Genomic DNA, 16660 nt, shown 5'->3' with positions numbered 1-16660 from the left:
GCATGCTGTAGAGATGGTTACAGAGACCCGCCACTTTCTATTTTTATTTTTTTATTTTATTAACAAAGACTGTGAAAGGTCAGATCCCACTGAGGGTACATAACAGAGCTAAGCAAGTGCCTTTTAGGGAGAACACAGCACGCCGTCTTTGTGAATTTATCAGCAAAGTGAGTACGTAAACAAGCACAAAGCCTGATAAAGAAGAACAATCTACAACATTGTAGCACTACAATTACACTATGATAGTTGATAGTTTTGCTTATATTTCAGTGAACATGAGAAAAACAGAGCTTTGACACAGTGTAGCCGTGAAGTGCTTTGACTGCTCTTGTTTTTCTCCAGCCTGTTGTTCTTTTATATTTCTTAACCCCCCTTTTCTTTTCTTTTTTTTGCCTCACTAGGTTGAGCTGCATCTGAAACCCATCCAGTCTTTGCAGCGCCACCAGAAGCCACTGGTCTTCGTGCTCAACTCCCCCCAGCCACTGATCTGGAAGATCAAGACAGAGAACCTGGCCCCGGGCATTAAACATACCTTTCATGTGAGTGTAGCATCACTAAAAGCCTTTAAATCCTGCTTCCTAAAACTGTGTATTCATTTCCGCAGAGGCTCAGCCGTATTCCCATTTCAGGAGGCCTCTCCTCTGTGGAATATCTAAAGTGATAGAATTTTGCAGAAGAGGCCTTTCCATACTTTCCCATGATTTGATCTTGATGGCATGCATGCACAGTCATCGTGGAGAGGCATTCATCTTTGTATACACATACATAATGTTTCATCTATGTATACAAACTGCAGCTGTGCACTCTTCTCAGAACTGTGCAGATGAATTCTTTACATTTTGTTCTGTATGATTGTAAGTTAAGTTTCATATGAATATGCTTTGATTTATGTGCATTCATTCATTCACAATGTAGTTGCATAAGTTTTTATTCTTTTTAATTTGCTAGACTCAAAGCAGCCTGACTCTCTCACATTATGCTGTAAAATGTATTTGTGTTAAAAGATGAAATGTGCTTTGTCAGCTTTATTCACCCTCACTATAACCACAGCCCCCCTCCAAACAGTTCTGTTGATAGCTTGGCAGCTGTTCAGATCTGACAGGGTGTATCTGTGTACCACAAAAACCCCTAACAACGGGAATGTTTGGTAGCAAACACTAAACCACTGAAGCTCTGCTGAGGAAGGAGTTGATCTCTCACCTTCTCATATTTGCTGAATCCTGAATTATATTGTTTATGTGTTTGTAAATCATCAGGATCATAACAACTGCATTTAAATTTGCCTTCATTTTCCAAGTTTCTCTTCGTCAAAAGGTCAATGTTACATTGTCTCTCTTAAAAGTCAACAACACCAGAATAACTCAGCAGAGGTTTGTGTCAGGACCAGCGTACATATGGGGGAAGAAGAGAAGACTTTTTGGTGTGGGGAATCTCGATGTAGTTGAAGCCTGGTCCCCTGGAGAGCCAGCCATATTTAGTAAAGGTATCATAGGGCCTCACTGGGAAACTTAATAAAAAATGTAGAAATGAACTGTATCACATGAGAAATGAGACCCAGCCTCAGCCATGGCTTAACCATACTATATAGATGAAAACTTTTTTCTTTGCCTTCATATGCGCTGAAGGCTTTTCTGTATTTTTGGCTTCCCAGAAGTAATCATTTTCAATTGTGTGTTAACACCACAGCATCCCTCGAGAATGCAGTATCAGGTACACAGATTTTTTCCATATGCGGCCGAGTGTTTTCTTGCTTGCTCATGAGCAAAACATCCTGCCGTGAAAGCCAATGTGACACAGAGGGAAAAAAAATACGCATTGCAAAATCCTTGCCTTATGCACAGGCTCATCTATACACACACACACACACACACACACACACACACACACACATCTTAGCCTATGTAAGAAATGCACCTAAGTAATTATTTGTCGACATTTAGAGAGTATAACGTCCTTCTTCTAGACCATATGAAACTTTTTAGGCTTATCTGACACGACTTTCATCAAGCAGCTGAAAGCCGAAATCATCACCTCTGTATTGAGACTGATAACTGTACACAGTGTTTGCATAGTTTTCTTTTACTCAGCTTACAATCAAATAAATATTCCTTTAAGAAAATTCTCAGAGAAATGTAGATCTGTTGTTCTATCAAAACTTTAAAGGACTAACCAAGATCATTGAATTTTTTTCATCATTTCCTTGTGCGTGAGAAAGAACATTGCTTTCAGAGAAACACATAACATGAAGACACAAGGAAGTGCCAAATACCCTTTTTAATTATTATTTCCTGTGGTGATGGAAGTATTCTCATGTCAAAGGAAACCGATCCCTTTCATGCAGAGGAGATGTGCATCTGGCGTGCTCGTGTTTTCCTTAGCTGTGATAATGTGTGGCCAGCGAGATGGGTGTTTCCGTACAGACCAGCAGGTCAGCATCACAGTAAATGTCTCCCCTTGTCAGTAGTGGCAGGCAGAACAGCTGACAACCATCATTAAAGCCGACAGTCCAGGCAGAGCTGTTTCTGTGCGTCTAATGATGTTGGACATTTTGCAGAGAAAGGAGTTTTCACTTTTTCATAATCTCGTGTGAAAAAGAGGCTGCCCGGGATATAGTTTGAAATGATAACACACATCTGTGCATTAGAGGAACATGTATCTTTAGATTCATGTGCAGTAGCTACACATGCTCAGCTATTCATATAAACTGAGGTATTACTGTAACTGTCTGTGTTGGCCCTTCAGTGTGATACTTGTCTGACACATAATTACAGTTTTTCAAGTGGGCTGAGGAAAGATACAGAGAATAACAATGAAGAAGGAGGCACCTGCAGCCAGACAAAGCCACCTTGAATTAGGTGCTAAGTATTTGGTGTTTGAGTGACAGCACTGAACCCTTTGGCAGAGTAAGCTGTTGGTATCTTATCCACCAGCCTGACTGCACATGGCTGCAACCCAGAGAAGTCCCAGACCTAGTTCCTCTTCTCAGGTTCTCTCCACAGTGACACCTCATTAACATGGCACACAGCTCAAATATCACCATCTTTCTTTTCACTGTTAACATTCACTCTTTTCATCAATAATAAATTGACCATTTGCCCCACCACCCTCCTAGTTACTATCACCACGCCTGTCAAGCTTCTCATTCTTGTACGGCACATGTTATTTCATTGTAACTTTCTCTGATTTCTTGCGGGGCTGAAATGACAACTATAGCTGGCAGATATAATAGCTGTAGTTAGCTAACTAATTAAGATTAGAAAACCCCATCTCGTTTTTCTTGCTACGTTCTTGCTTGTGTGTTTCCTCTGTTTATGTGAGAGAAAACGTTTTTGGGATAGGGACAAACTGACAGGGTTTCACAGATCTTCTTTGGGTTGTCTGGGGTTGCTGCAGGGTAAACTTAGCACAATCCATTAAGGATAGAGCTGCTAACGTCTGGAACAGCTTCCCCAGGGCAGGTATGGATGTGGAGTTTGTGAGTGTATTTCTAACTTGTAACCTGTAACCCCACAAACTAATGGAGTGAGTTAATGATGTGCTCCTTGGCTTCTGAAGTAATTACTCAGTTATTACTGTAAGCCTGTTAGCTGTACATGCAACACGTGAAGCTTACTTTAGAGCCAGTAAACACAATGTTCAATCTATTCATCACACTGTTGCTATGCTATGATTGGACAATCATTTCAGGAGGGGGTCAGTCAGTAAAATGAAAAACCTGCAGAAGGCCACAAAAGTACGCAAGTACCAAGAAGAAGCAAAATTTTCAGTGTATTACCAAGCTTCGCCAATTCCCACACTTTGGGATCCATGCCTCTCAGGTGGAGAAGTCGCTGCGGTCAGAGCCTAGAGTAACAGACTCAAGAGGAACTGGTTTTGGGCTTAACACGTAAGAACAGAAACCCGCTGCCAGACCTCCCTCACACTGCCTTTCCATCAGAGAGGCTGTTTCCTGGGACTAATTGGACTTTGAATCAGGCCTGCCAGTCCTTGTTTCCTGGTCCCAGTGCTCTGGGCTCTGCGGACACAGATGGGCTGCCTGGAAAAGCTTCAGAGATGCTGAGCACACTGTTGCTGTTGGCCACTGGAGGCTGCCTTCTTTTAAAATGCCAGAATCCAGACTTTTGTTGTAAAACATGTTCTGCGCTGTACTCCACGTCAATCAGCAGCAGGCAGGAATCATCCTGGGTCCAAAATGACACGAAATATAAACATTGAAATCATTTTACTGAAGGAAACTAGGGTTCCAAATGAGACATATTGTAGTGTGTGTTGTGTTGACTCTGTGGCTAAATGTACAGTATATATTTCTTTTGGGGGAGGAGGGCTGCGATGCATCTCTGCTTGAAAGGCTTGAACTGGATCAGATGTTTTATGACTGTAGATGGAACAAAACTGTAGTTTTGTCGTTGGCCTGTGTTGCCTATTGTTTGTTTGCCAAGCTTTGCCTATTCACTCCTGTGTTTCTTATTAGTCAAAAGTTTGTATTTAGAGTTCTTTTGCTCACACATGAGCGCTCTCCTCAGTCTAATTGTTAATGGAAACCATGGGCAGCCACTATTGGTTTTTATTTGGAGACGAGAATGGCAGAGGAACGCTCCAGAGTGGCGCTGAGACATATGGTATTGTTTTCTCCACAACAGAGCCTGCCAGTTCACAGAAACACACGCACATTCGCAGCGAGCAACGTGATTAGCTCCACATATCCCCATCAGGAGAGAGTCGATCAAATCAGCCACAAAAGCATTTATCACATTAATATCACCGGGAAGTTATTGCGTGCTCATATTATCTCTCAACCTTTTCCACACTTTCCATCCTCCTCCTCTGTTTGCAACACCTCTTAATTTCCAAACAGCCTTTTGTGATTTCCCAGGCTCAGGGTGTTGCTCAGTGAGAATGCAGTGGAGGATTACAGCTTGATGATAATTGATCTCAAACATTTGGCATGCCTTTTTACTGCACATATGGACGTAATATGTTGACGCTTATAGGCAGAAAAGGGCAGGAAATATGCTGTCAGATGTTTTGGGCCTTTAGGGTAGAGTACTGGCAGATGTGCTTTTGTTAAGAGATAAAGAAGTTATCTTACAATTTAAAAGACTATAATTATTATTTTATTTTTATTAGTGTGGACAACAGTCCTGTAAATATCACTACAAGCATCAGTACATGAGTTACGCACATGAAAGCATGACTTTTAGTCTCCGTGGTATGTAACTAACATCTCCTGCATTCTTTGTTTGCTCTCACTGCCAAGTCAGAGGAATTCCTCTTAAGTGGAAGTAATCTCCAGTGTTCATGTATTTCAACTTCAGAACACATTACAGCTAACAATATCTCACTTCAAGGCGTGTTTTGGCAGTAATAGATATAGATTGCTTAATAAGAGATGAGTTCTATTTTCATGTAGAGAGAGTCCATGCTTTGTTTGGCGGTCGGAAGAACTGGAGATAGACGTGAGGCCAACATGGATCCAACACAAAGCTCTTTTAAATTCAGGCTAATTAAGGCTTTTTCCCATCGAAGGTACAGGTGCAGCTTATCACAGCCTGCAAGAGAGGCTGAATACATCATGTTCCAAGATTGAACAGGTACCTCTCAATATTTGAAAACTCTTATTCATGTCCAATGAACATAATCAAATCTAATTGCAAAATAATAGCCCTTCTTTGTCTAACTCATAACTCAAACTGCACAGTTATCATTAAACTGCAGAGTCTCGTCAGATGATGTGTGATGATGTGTGTGTTTAATGAAGATATCCAAAGAAAGCAGGATTTGCAGAGGTGTGAGCCTGGAGTTCATTTGTGAGCAGATGGGATCCACTGAAAACATGGCGGCTGTTTCTGACTTTGCTATCTACAGTCTGTGTGTTTTTATTCATTTATTACCTCATCCTGTTGTGAGCACCACCCCAAGCTTTTCCTTCCACTGCCCAGCAGCGGCTCTCAGTCTATATTTAATCATGAGTCCTATATTTAATCATGGGTCCGGTTCAGCTCTTATGGGTCGAGTCAGGCCCGGAATTGATTTACAGATAGTTTCAGGAAACAGATGGGCTTGTTCTGAGTGTGGCTGTTGAACGGTGGGTACAAGTTTGCAAACTGGACCAGTGCTGGACTCACCCCACCTCACATGTGTAGCAAGGCTACTCGTATATAAATATTTTCAATAACATGTTTTATTTTTTCCTCTGATGGATCATTTTGTGGTGTTGATTATATGAATATGCTTTCATGCACACAAGCCACAACTGCAAATATTTATAAACATGACTGCAAGTCAAAAATGGCAAAATGGAAAACTCAATGTAATAATCATGACAGAAAAAAACATTTCGACTCCCCAGAGGAAGCCGAGTTTGAATTCTTGCTACTGATGAAAATGTCCAGACAGATTTGATGAAGCTCAAGACTCATCCTGAGGACAGCTGCGATGATTTTACTGTTAAACTTGGAATCATTGAGTCAAAGCTATCCAGTCTGATGTTTAGAAAAACATGCAACAGTATTTAGACCCTGACAGATCCTGTCCCCACATCAGGAGAGTTAAATATTTAATGACGTTGTCATCCCTGTGTAATTGTGTTCAAATTTAGAGAATGTAGATGTAAGATGCGATTCCTGCTGCTGTGTGAGGACTACAGGTGTTTATTCAACCGCATGGAAAATATCCAACATTCTACGCAAGTTGTGGGCAACTCACTCAACAAGTATTCATCAGTATTAGTGTCAGGCAAAACAGCTGGTAGGAGTTCAAATATGGTTAAGACAGGGAAAAAACATTAGCCTGCTGTTCCTAGCATCAAAACAAGGAAGGAAGTGGTAAAGTATTAAAGCCAGCCTCTTCCTTGATTTGATTGGCTGCCAGGCCCAAATGGGACATGGTAAATGATGACTTGCTGGAAAGTTGAGAAAAACTAAAACAGAAACTGCCGTGTGAAAGATTGAAAGATGAGCGCTGAACATGTGTTCTTCCTGCCTCATGTGCTTTTCTTTGATTGACTTGACCTTCAGGTCTTCATGCAAATGACATCCCCCCGAAATAATAACAATCATAAAAAATAGCCTTACACAAGAGGAAAACATAAAAACTGTTTTCCTTGGTGCTGGTTATGGGCCTGCAGGGAAACAGAGCTTTTTTTTTCTTCTGTCAAGTGGGCATGCAACAGTGGAGACAGTGAGGGAGATGGAGAGAGTGTGTTAAAGCCCAGAGTGGGTCCCTCACTTCCCCATTTCAGATTCCTGAGGTTTTCAGCACTCTGCAAGGCCTGGAGCTAATTTGGCTTTCAGGCTTTCCCCTCTAATTCTTTGCGACTAATTACAGTCGTATTCCCGCAATTAAACTGATAAACTCTGCTGAGCTTGGAAAGGTTAGTGAAGAAACCCCAGCCCCTCCTCCCCTCGGCTCAGGGAACCACCTCTTCGCCATCTTGCTTTCCGTTACTTCTCGCCGTAGTAAACACACTAAAAATAAAATCAACCTGAATTCTTCGACAGAGTCTCTTAGGCCCCAATATTTACTGCCTCTGGTGACAATGCCAGGAACATCGAGAAGAGCGTCCAGAGGTCAGACAGATGTTGTACATGAGGGAATTTGAATAGTTATGTCTGAAAAAACCTAAACACCCCAAAGGGATCTTATTCTGTTATCATTAAAGTATGATTGCAATTTAGGGACAATGCATTAAGATCATGACAAAGAAGAGGTCTTACGTATTCCACTTGGATTCAAAAGGATTTAATGTTTTAATTGGGCCTGCCAGCACTGTCTCAGCTCATGCATACAGATAGGATACCTAGGGAGAAAGAAAAACAAGCATGGAAATAAAATGAGGTAGACTGTCTAGACCGTGTGCTTGGACTCATTTGGTTGTTCGGTAGGTTTTTCAGCACATGTGAATGTTTATCTCTCTGAAATGAAGCATATGGGCTGAGCTCCATTAAGTGCCAAAGGGGTGGTCCCCCTTCAATACAGCTAGGCCAGCTTGCCTGTGAAACGCAAATCAGCACTTCTTTGCCCTCAATATTTTTAAGACTTCTCCCTCATTTTTGTCTGTTTCGTAATATTTAACAGCTGGATTCAGCAGAGCAACCACCACCTGTATCACAGTAGAATTCAGTCATGTACGACCTGCAAAAAGTTGGCAAAAAGATATGTAGAGAATGTATCCAAAATGTTTTTTATGCGAGCAGTTTAATGCGTACGATCATGTTCCTTAAACGTTGTGTGTGTGTGTTATTACCCACTGGCCTCCCTCTCCGTCACTCTGTCTATGTCAAGTGTTTGCGTCTTGTCCGTTGTGGCCATTTTGAAGCAGACCTACACATTTGTGATGACGCACTCCAACACAGTCCACAGTATAAACACTGGAAACTAGACATCTTATTGTGTAGAGGAACATGTGTAAAAATACGCATAGCATATTTGTAGAAGCTTTGAAATAACGGTTGGGATGGAGTGTGAAGGATGGGTTTCACCAATGTTTAAAGAGCAAGTTTAATTTTGGAAACGCTGAGCTTTTTTTCAGTCTGCCTGCAGGCTCTTCATTTTACAATCACACATGTCTTAAACAGGACTTTTATGTGCATAACCTTCAGTCGTATTTGATAAATAATTATTTTTACTTAATAACTCAGCTGAAATGGAACATTTCTCAGAACTGAGATAACAGCTTATTACACTGTCCCTCTTTCCCCCTCCTCTAGGTATCCGAGGGCTCAGAGGTTCATTTTCAGCCAGGAAACTTCTCCCTCTCCTGCCAGATCCTGAAGGAGACCCTTCCCCATGGCAATGAGCACCTCCTCAACTGGGCCCAGAAGAAGTACCGGGCAGTCACCTCTTTCTCTGAGCTCAGGATGACTCAAGACATCTACATCAAAGTCGGAGAAGGTGTGTACTGGATTCCCAAAATTCCCAACATACCTCTCAGCCCCAAGGCACGCCTTCATGTTCCCCTTTAGCTACCATAACTTAACGTAGCTTTTGTGTTTGAGCTAGAGGTTTACATGCACCACTGTGGGAAAAGAATTTCTTTCCCTCAACAGACATGCAGCCTTTCACTCTATTTAACAGACTACCTGTGCTAAATGTGCTCTGGCTGCTTACTAAAAATCTGAATTACAACAGATTCAAGGTCACTGCAGGGAGAACACTACATAGTTTCTTTCTATATTTGACACTTCACTAAGGCCGACTGTGGCTCAGGAGGTAGAGTCCACTAATCAGATGATTAGCAGATCTCCGGCTCTTCCAGTCTGCATGATGATTGCTCCTGAAGGCTGTGCCATCAGTGTATGAATGTGTGTGAATGGTTGAATGAGATATGTAGTGTAAAAGCACTTGTGAGTGGTCGTATGTCTAGAAAGGTGTTATATAAGTACAGTCCATTTACCATTTCTCTCTGGGATAGAATACCTTTTGATTCTTGACTAAAATGGCCAATAGGAAATTTGAACACTTTTTTGTGATGCCAAACAATTGATTGATTAATGACAAAATGATTTTTGATGACAAGTAGTCAATAATGAAAATAATTCCTCGTGCTGTCTAGCATATCTTGCTGCCTGAGTCAGTGTGTGTAGACCCGTGTTAATGAACAGAACAGAGCAGAGGGGAACATGAGACTTTACACTTACACCACGGGTGTCTGTTCATGTGATGTTTCGGTTCAGTATTGGAGCAACAAAGTGGTTAAAAATTAACACATGAACACATACTGTGTTTGTGGAACCACTGATGACCACCAAATGCCCTGTAGAGTTTTCTTTAGTTATGCATACATTTAGAGTTTTTTTCCAAATTGTGTGTATGTGTATTGAGCTCTAGCTAACTTATTGAATTAAATAGCTTTCTTTAAATAGTTTAAATCATGGAATATTAAATATAATATTATAAATGCTCACTTGCAATCCGATATCCTTATTTGAGGGTGCTGTAAGTCGTGAGAACAATTTTTATATGATACTGTCCGATGATACAAAGCCAGGATTGAGTCTGAAGTGAAGAAGCACTGGAGGACTCTCAAGGGAGGCTGTGATTAAGCTTCACACATGTTTGAGCCCATTCTTCACTCTGTGCTGGCCACTCTGCACAGTGGACAAGTCAGCATGTCCAACTTCGCAATGCATCACGTCTCAGACAGGACATCTTGTATTTAGTGAGCATCTTTCACTACGTGGAAATAAAACAAAGCTCACGTCTGGAAAGGATTCATGGCTCCACTGCTTCCCTCTCTGTGCTGTTGTGCTGTGGAGCACAGAGTGGTTGCTCAGCCCTCAAGCGTTTAGCTTGTGTCATTAGGGGGCTGTGGTTTGGCACGAGCCCAGAGTGCCATGATGTTTACTCCGAGCAAAGAGCTGTAGATTTTCACTCCTTCTCATCATTAGTAGTGTTTCATGAAGATGGACAGATTCTCTCTTTGCTTCCTAACCAGGCCTGTACCAGTGCCACAAGGGTTCCGCAGAGGAAGGTGCCAACCTTCAGTTTACACTTTGTCCAAGGCTCTGTTTGCCAAATAAGGAAGCAGCTGTCTTGTGTTTTCTCTCAGTGCTGAGAAGGGGCCTAACTTGTCACGCTGTGAAGGTGCTTTCTTAGCAGTTAACAAATTTGAACAGTCGCGAAAGTGTAGGAAAAAACACTAGAAGGTTTGATTAAATGTGTTTATGAATATTATTGTCCTGTTATTGTGGAGGAGCTCCTGTTAAAACTCTTGCTTAGTTTTCCCACGTAAAACCCTCAGGAGAAATGTTCCTGTTGATAAGAAGACAGGTCATGGCAACTAGAGCACGCCCAACTTTATCCAACGCAGGACTGGACTTAGCGCTGAGGCGACTGAAATACCAGCAGCAGGACTATGTAGTAAAGAGAGCAGGGACACTGTCCTTCAGCTGGAACAGCTGGGTCAGAACAAACATCCACCCTGCTGAAGTCTCCTCGAGCTGAACGTTGAATTCCTCCCAGAAGCAGAGGGGAGTGTAGCTGACCTTGAGCTCTGACCTCTCTGAGGTGCCAGTGGTAACAAAAACCTGTATTTCTCCTTTAGAGGATCAAAATTGTCTCAAAGAATGTCCCCCCTGAAGAGTAACACAAACATCTCTCCACTTTCAGATTCAGTGTTTTCTGACACCTGCAAGATTGATACCAAGTTCTTGTCTCTGAACTACCTGGGCGGCTACGTTGAGCCACAGAAATCAAAGGGTTGCATCTTGTCTGGACCCGACAAAGACCAAGAAGTCCACATCATTGAGCTTCAAGCACCGAACTCAAGCAGGTGAGCAGGCGAAGCAGCCAAAGCTAAGAGAACATGTTGTCATGGTTTATTTTTGAGGTCATTATGCTCTTGCTAATCTCCATGGAGTTTGTTTTGGATGGAAACTAAGATGGGTGGTGGAGGAGGGGTGTGCTGTTCACTTAGTGGTGTTCTTTTGAGAAAGATATTTCAAAATTGGGCCTTAAAGTTCACGTTGCCAGATAATCTCCTCACTCCCTCAGTGGAGCGATTATTCTGTGCACCCAAAAGACCACAAATCTGGGAACGTGTTGGTAGTTGCACTGTATCTCACTTTTGCTATCTGGTCTGTAGTGCATATGTCTGCTTTTATTCTGGGAATGCATCCAGCTCCTTTAATTAGTTGGCCAGACATGGAGGGCACGATAACACTACACAGAACAAACCGTCCAGAATTGTTTTTCCCTCCCTTTCGACAGTGCTTTCCAGGTGGATGTCATAGTGGAGCTACGGCCTCTGGAGGACGGATTCCCGCTGCATCGTGACGTCGTCTTGCTGCTCAAGTGCGCCAAGTCAGTCAACTGGGTCATCAAGGCCCACAATGTGATTGGCAAGCTGGATGTAGTGGTAAGTTAGCAGCATGACAACAGATAAAAGCTTTTTTTTCCTGACAGCCTTCACAGCTGAGAGTTTTATATAGTCTTATCACACATCGCAGTGGCTCACAAGTCGTGTCACAGACAGAAATGTCATCACTTTGCACCGCTGACCAAAGATTTTGTCACACCAGAATGTGTGTTGAATTGGTGTCTGGTCCCCGCTGCAGGAGAGGGTGGGGATAACAGGTTAGGAGGAACTGTGAAATTTCATCGCAGCAGCTCCAGGGATTGTCATCACTTTCAGAGAGCTGAGGGCGGGAAGTGGTGGGGGCATCACATATTTTCAGAAGCAAGGCTACTGCACATGGATCCTAAGCTGTTTCCCATCAGTCATAATGTAAATTATGAGCAGCACTTGCTTCAGGCACTTTGTTAAGCTGCAAACTGTTAAGACCTCCTCACTACACACCAAAGACAAACACGCTAATTACCGCAATATATCAGAGTGGCCTTTACTTGGAAATTTGGTTTTATACATTCAACCCATGAACATACAGTTTTGATATTAAATCTTCATTAGTGTTACTGAAGTCTCTTGGGGCCCTTAGGAACTATAGGAACATGACACCCACAGTATGCACATTAAATAATAGTTTAACTGCAGATGATGTCGATGAAGAACTGGCAGTTGTCCAAACACTATAATCGCTTCAGGGATGAAATTTAAAACCTGGTTTCTAGAACAAAAAGAATCAGTGCAGTAAAACTGGAGGAAACTCTCAAAATATTTCATTTGTGCTGAGTCTGGAGACATTTCTTATTTACTGTATGGTTGACCCTCTCTGCTGTTAACCCTGTACTGATTTCAGTGGAGCTGAGCAGGGGGTTCTGTGTTCCCTCGCCGTGTAATGCTGATACTCCTGAAAGGCTGCTGCAGCCATGACACTGCACTTTTGCCAGGCGTGGTGTGTTTGTACAGCTGCCTGGTCACTGCTGTACAGTAAGTCAGTCAGGTTTGAGTGTATTGCCAGGTCACAGCCTGTGATACTTACAGTACAGCACAAATGGATAGTAATGCCGTAAGAACGGACATCATTTTTAGCCATGCTAGATTTTTTTTTTGCCATCCATGGAGTCATGGCTCATACACATAAACATAAGATTCATGGTGCCCAGATGATGTATCTTATTGATGTTAGTGAACCCCGACTTCATCCCTTGCATTGGTTGACTTTTTTTGTTTTTTACTGAAATATTGCATGGACTGCCATTGGTTCACACATCTGTGTCGACTCCAGGATTAATCCATCCCTGAAGGTTTTTCTTAACATCGACAAAAAAAAGCATAACTAATGACTTTCCCGTCAACCTCAGCTGTGTGTGCTTAGTGCTGGTCACTAATAGTAGCATGCTTCCATGCTAAACTAAGACAGTAACATCAACATTTTAGTCATTGTGAGCATGTTGGCATGCTGACATTAGCATTTAGCTTCAAGCAGTGCCAAAGTACAGCCTCAGAAGTGCTAGCATCAGTCAGCATAATGTCTAGCACAGTCAACTAAAATCACGCTAATTTTCTTCTGCAGTATAGACTTTTAGTTCAGATGTTTTTCAACATTTAATACATGCACATGTTCATAAGATACTAAAACATGTGGTGACTGTGTATTTAAGTGATGGCCTTTGAGTTCTACCTCTGTTTTTTAGTGATACAAATACACTTTAAGTGTGTTTGTGTTCCCATCAAACCAGAACCTGCTAGAGACAAACCACAGAAAGATGCTGTCTAAACACAAGGTCGTTTCTTTCAGTTCCAAAGCAGCTGACATTTTCACTTTTATTTGACAACATTGCTACACAGGATACTGCGCTTGTGTAACCAGTGTTTGGGAGCCTCATAAAAGAGAGGCCTCGCTCCTGTCAGTAAGCGGGTTCTCCTCTGCATTGCTCAAGAGACTTAAATGTGTGGGAAATGACTGTGAGAAAGATTCATTACTCCCTCACACAGGGAGGGTATGCAGCAGGGCAGCACACAAGTTTTAAGAGCAAACGAACATGTTGCTTTCTCAGCATTGATTGAGCTGTGACACGCCCATTACCTCACTCATAGGCGTGAGTCACACTCAACACAGAATGAGTGCAGGACTGTACTTGAAGTCAAATATCTGTGGTAATACTCGAACAATAAATCATATCATTTGCTTCTGAAGCTCTTCAAGGAGCTTACTGTAAATCTAAGGTCTTTTAGAAATGACAGTTCAGGATTTTGATATAAAATCCACAACTAGACATGATTCATGACACTGCTTTCTTTTCCACAGGCCTCTGATACCGTGAGCATTAGTTCACTTACGGAGAGACTGGTGAAAGTATCTAAATCCCCCAAGCAGCACTTGCCTTCGGGGCCACAAGCCTTGATCAAGTGGGCAGGAGAGCATGGCTACAGTCCAGTCACATCTTACACCAGCACTCCTGTGGCTAACCACTTCAATATCCGACTCAGAGAGCCAGGTAAACTCAAGAAACATCTTTGGATTCCTCCACTGTTTGGATTTAACAGAGAGAGAAATAGTGTGTGCACTTTATTTAGCAGCTGCCACACTTTGTTTCATGACTAATATTGCACATTTCAGTCCTTGTAGAGGAGCTAGCGTAGATGTGTATTTCCCTGCCTGTAAAACCTGCCTCATTCTAACCATGTGTGACTTCCAGATGTGGTGGATCCTCTGGAGAGCATGTTTCCTCCAGAGCTCTCCATCCTGCGTGACCCGAGTCCTCACCCAGGAGCAGGAACTGCTCCACGACGCCCCAGTCTGCCCTTTCCCTTACCTCCACCTATACCTCTGTCCCCCTCCCTTGAAGACCGGCCCTGGGAACACGGGGAGACCGAGGAGCTGCAGGGTGCTCTGAATGTGGGCCTCAGTGTGCAGTGTGAGGACACGAGGATGGTGGTCAGCATTGACAAAGACAGCCTGCAAGTGAGTGGACAGCATTTCATCCATCCTGACCCTGTGTAGAAACATTTTCTAACTTCAAGTTAGTTTAATTTGACTCTGTTCATATACACACAAATATACAGAATATATAAACGCAGAGTTTGGAATTTTATTTCATAGTATGGAACATAAAGTGTTATGTATTATTTTTACTACCTAACCATTCATCTAATTTGGTATTCACTTTCTGATGATGTGAGACTGAACAACCAGCAAATTGTACGTATTTCATTCAATCAAATAAATGTTGTCAGTCAATTAAGCAACAAACTGTCACAGCAGAGAAGCAGACAGTTGACCATTGTTGCGCTCTAATGTTAAATAAACAGTGTTTTTCTCAGGTTGGACAGTAAGTATTGTCTTACTGTGTCTGAACAGCAAAAGCCTCAACAAAGCAAACTGTTGTTTCCTAACCAGACTTAATCCATTCAGCAATCTGACATGCGATTTCATTTGGACATCTGAAAATTGTTTCATGGTCTGATAAATCCGACTTTGTTTTTGCATCTCTGCTATTGCGTCACAGACTTGATGTGACAAACTGTGACAAGAAGATCAGGAAACAACAAATATGGAGGACACCCAAAGAGAATAGCACTGTCTGGACCAATTAGGGGGCTGAATGAATGTCTTGTGCACTGTGATTATAAAAAATGCCAACATATGAAAATATGTGCACACATTTATATTCTACAAATACATATAAGTGATAGCAAATGAAGAAACTGTCCACATACACAACTGTAAGGCTCACTCACTAGATTAATATGTCTGTAGAGACAGTTTTGCCTGCTGCTATGATAATAACTATGTACAGTATGAAGATTCTAGTTCTAGAACTCTCAAATAAAAAAAGAAATACTGGTAAGTAGTAAGAGAAATGTTATTATTATTCTGTTGCTCTTTATTTAAATGCCGGCGTCCCTGCTATACACAGGCTGACATTGAAGAAAACGGGACACTTTCCAACATTTGGCATCTGAACATGGGGACAGTGCAGTCAGCCCACATCACAGAATGGAAACTGGCACAGACTGTAATTAGGAGAGGCTGGAGCTGGAGTTAGACCACCTTGTGGGATTTGTTTATTCCTGAGAACTTAAAGTCTTGCACGACTGTTTTTCAGTCTGTTTTTTTTACAGTTCTGAAAATTAGTTAATAAATCTCTTTTTGATCGTGATCCAGTGTTGCCATTTTTTGATGTTTCCGCAGGCGAATGGGTTTACTCATGCCAACCTCACGCTCCAAGACCCAGCCTGCAGAGCAACAGTAAATGCCACCCACTACACACTGGAAACTTCTCTGACTGGCTGTCAGACCACCGTATATCCCATGCATGGTAGCCCAATGTCCCTCCACATCAACTATGTGAGTACAATAACTATTATTACATTTTACTTTCAAACAAGGTATGCCAATAAAGCTGCTTAACCTGAACCATGACATGTGACCTCATAGTTTCTTCTGTAAATACACTGGTGACTACAAAGAATACACTTTTAAACTTAAGCTTAAATTAAAATGTATTTTGTTGAGAAATCCATCTCCTTGGTGATAAAATTGTATTTACTAAAATAAGTTTATGTTCCCCTACATTAGAGTACTCCAGGAACCAAAAACACATTCAGTATATCACTTCAATTTCAACACCAGCAGTAACCAGAGGCTGATGGTGTTAGCCATGACTTGGTACTGTGATTTTAGCACTACATGACATGTATATTACTCCTCACCACATCTGGACCCGAGAGAAAGGCAGCTAATGGTAGCTAAGCGAGTGTGCAGGGGCTGCAGAAAACTCAGTAGGTGTTGAAATTAACATTAAACAAAGGTCT

General features: G+C 42.0%; 1 protein-coding gene across 2 annotated transcripts in view; it reads left to right on the top strand.

The window, feature by feature from the left end:
• tgfbr3 (transforming growth factor, beta receptor III) overlaps positions 1-16660 on the top strand; it is a 73914-nt gene that overhangs the window by 37967 nt on the left and 19287 nt on the right. For both annotated transcript variants that reach the window (XM_010734346.3, XM_010734345.3), the window contains exons 4-10: positions 402-539; positions 8709-8892; positions 11110-11272; positions 11710-11857; positions 14151-14340; positions 14542-14807; positions 16038-16193. In XM_010734346.3, coding sequence (XP_010732648.1) covers positions 402-539; positions 8709-8892; positions 11110-11272; positions 11710-11857; positions 14151-14340; positions 14542-14807; positions 16038-16193 — 1245 coding nt within the window. The remainder of the gene's footprint in view (positions 1-401; positions 540-8708; positions 8893-11109; positions 11273-11709; positions 11858-14150; positions 14341-14541; positions 14808-16037; positions 16194-16660) is intronic.

This window comes from Larimichthys crocea, chromosome XVII (genome assembly GCF_000972845.2).
Source record: "Larimichthys crocea isolate SSNF chromosome XVII, L_crocea_2.0, whole genome shotgun sequence".
NCBI classification, from domain to species: Eukaryota; Metazoa; Chordata; class Actinopteri; family Sciaenidae; genus Larimichthys; species Larimichthys crocea.
This window is presented reverse-complemented; position numbering and strand designations above follow the sequence as displayed.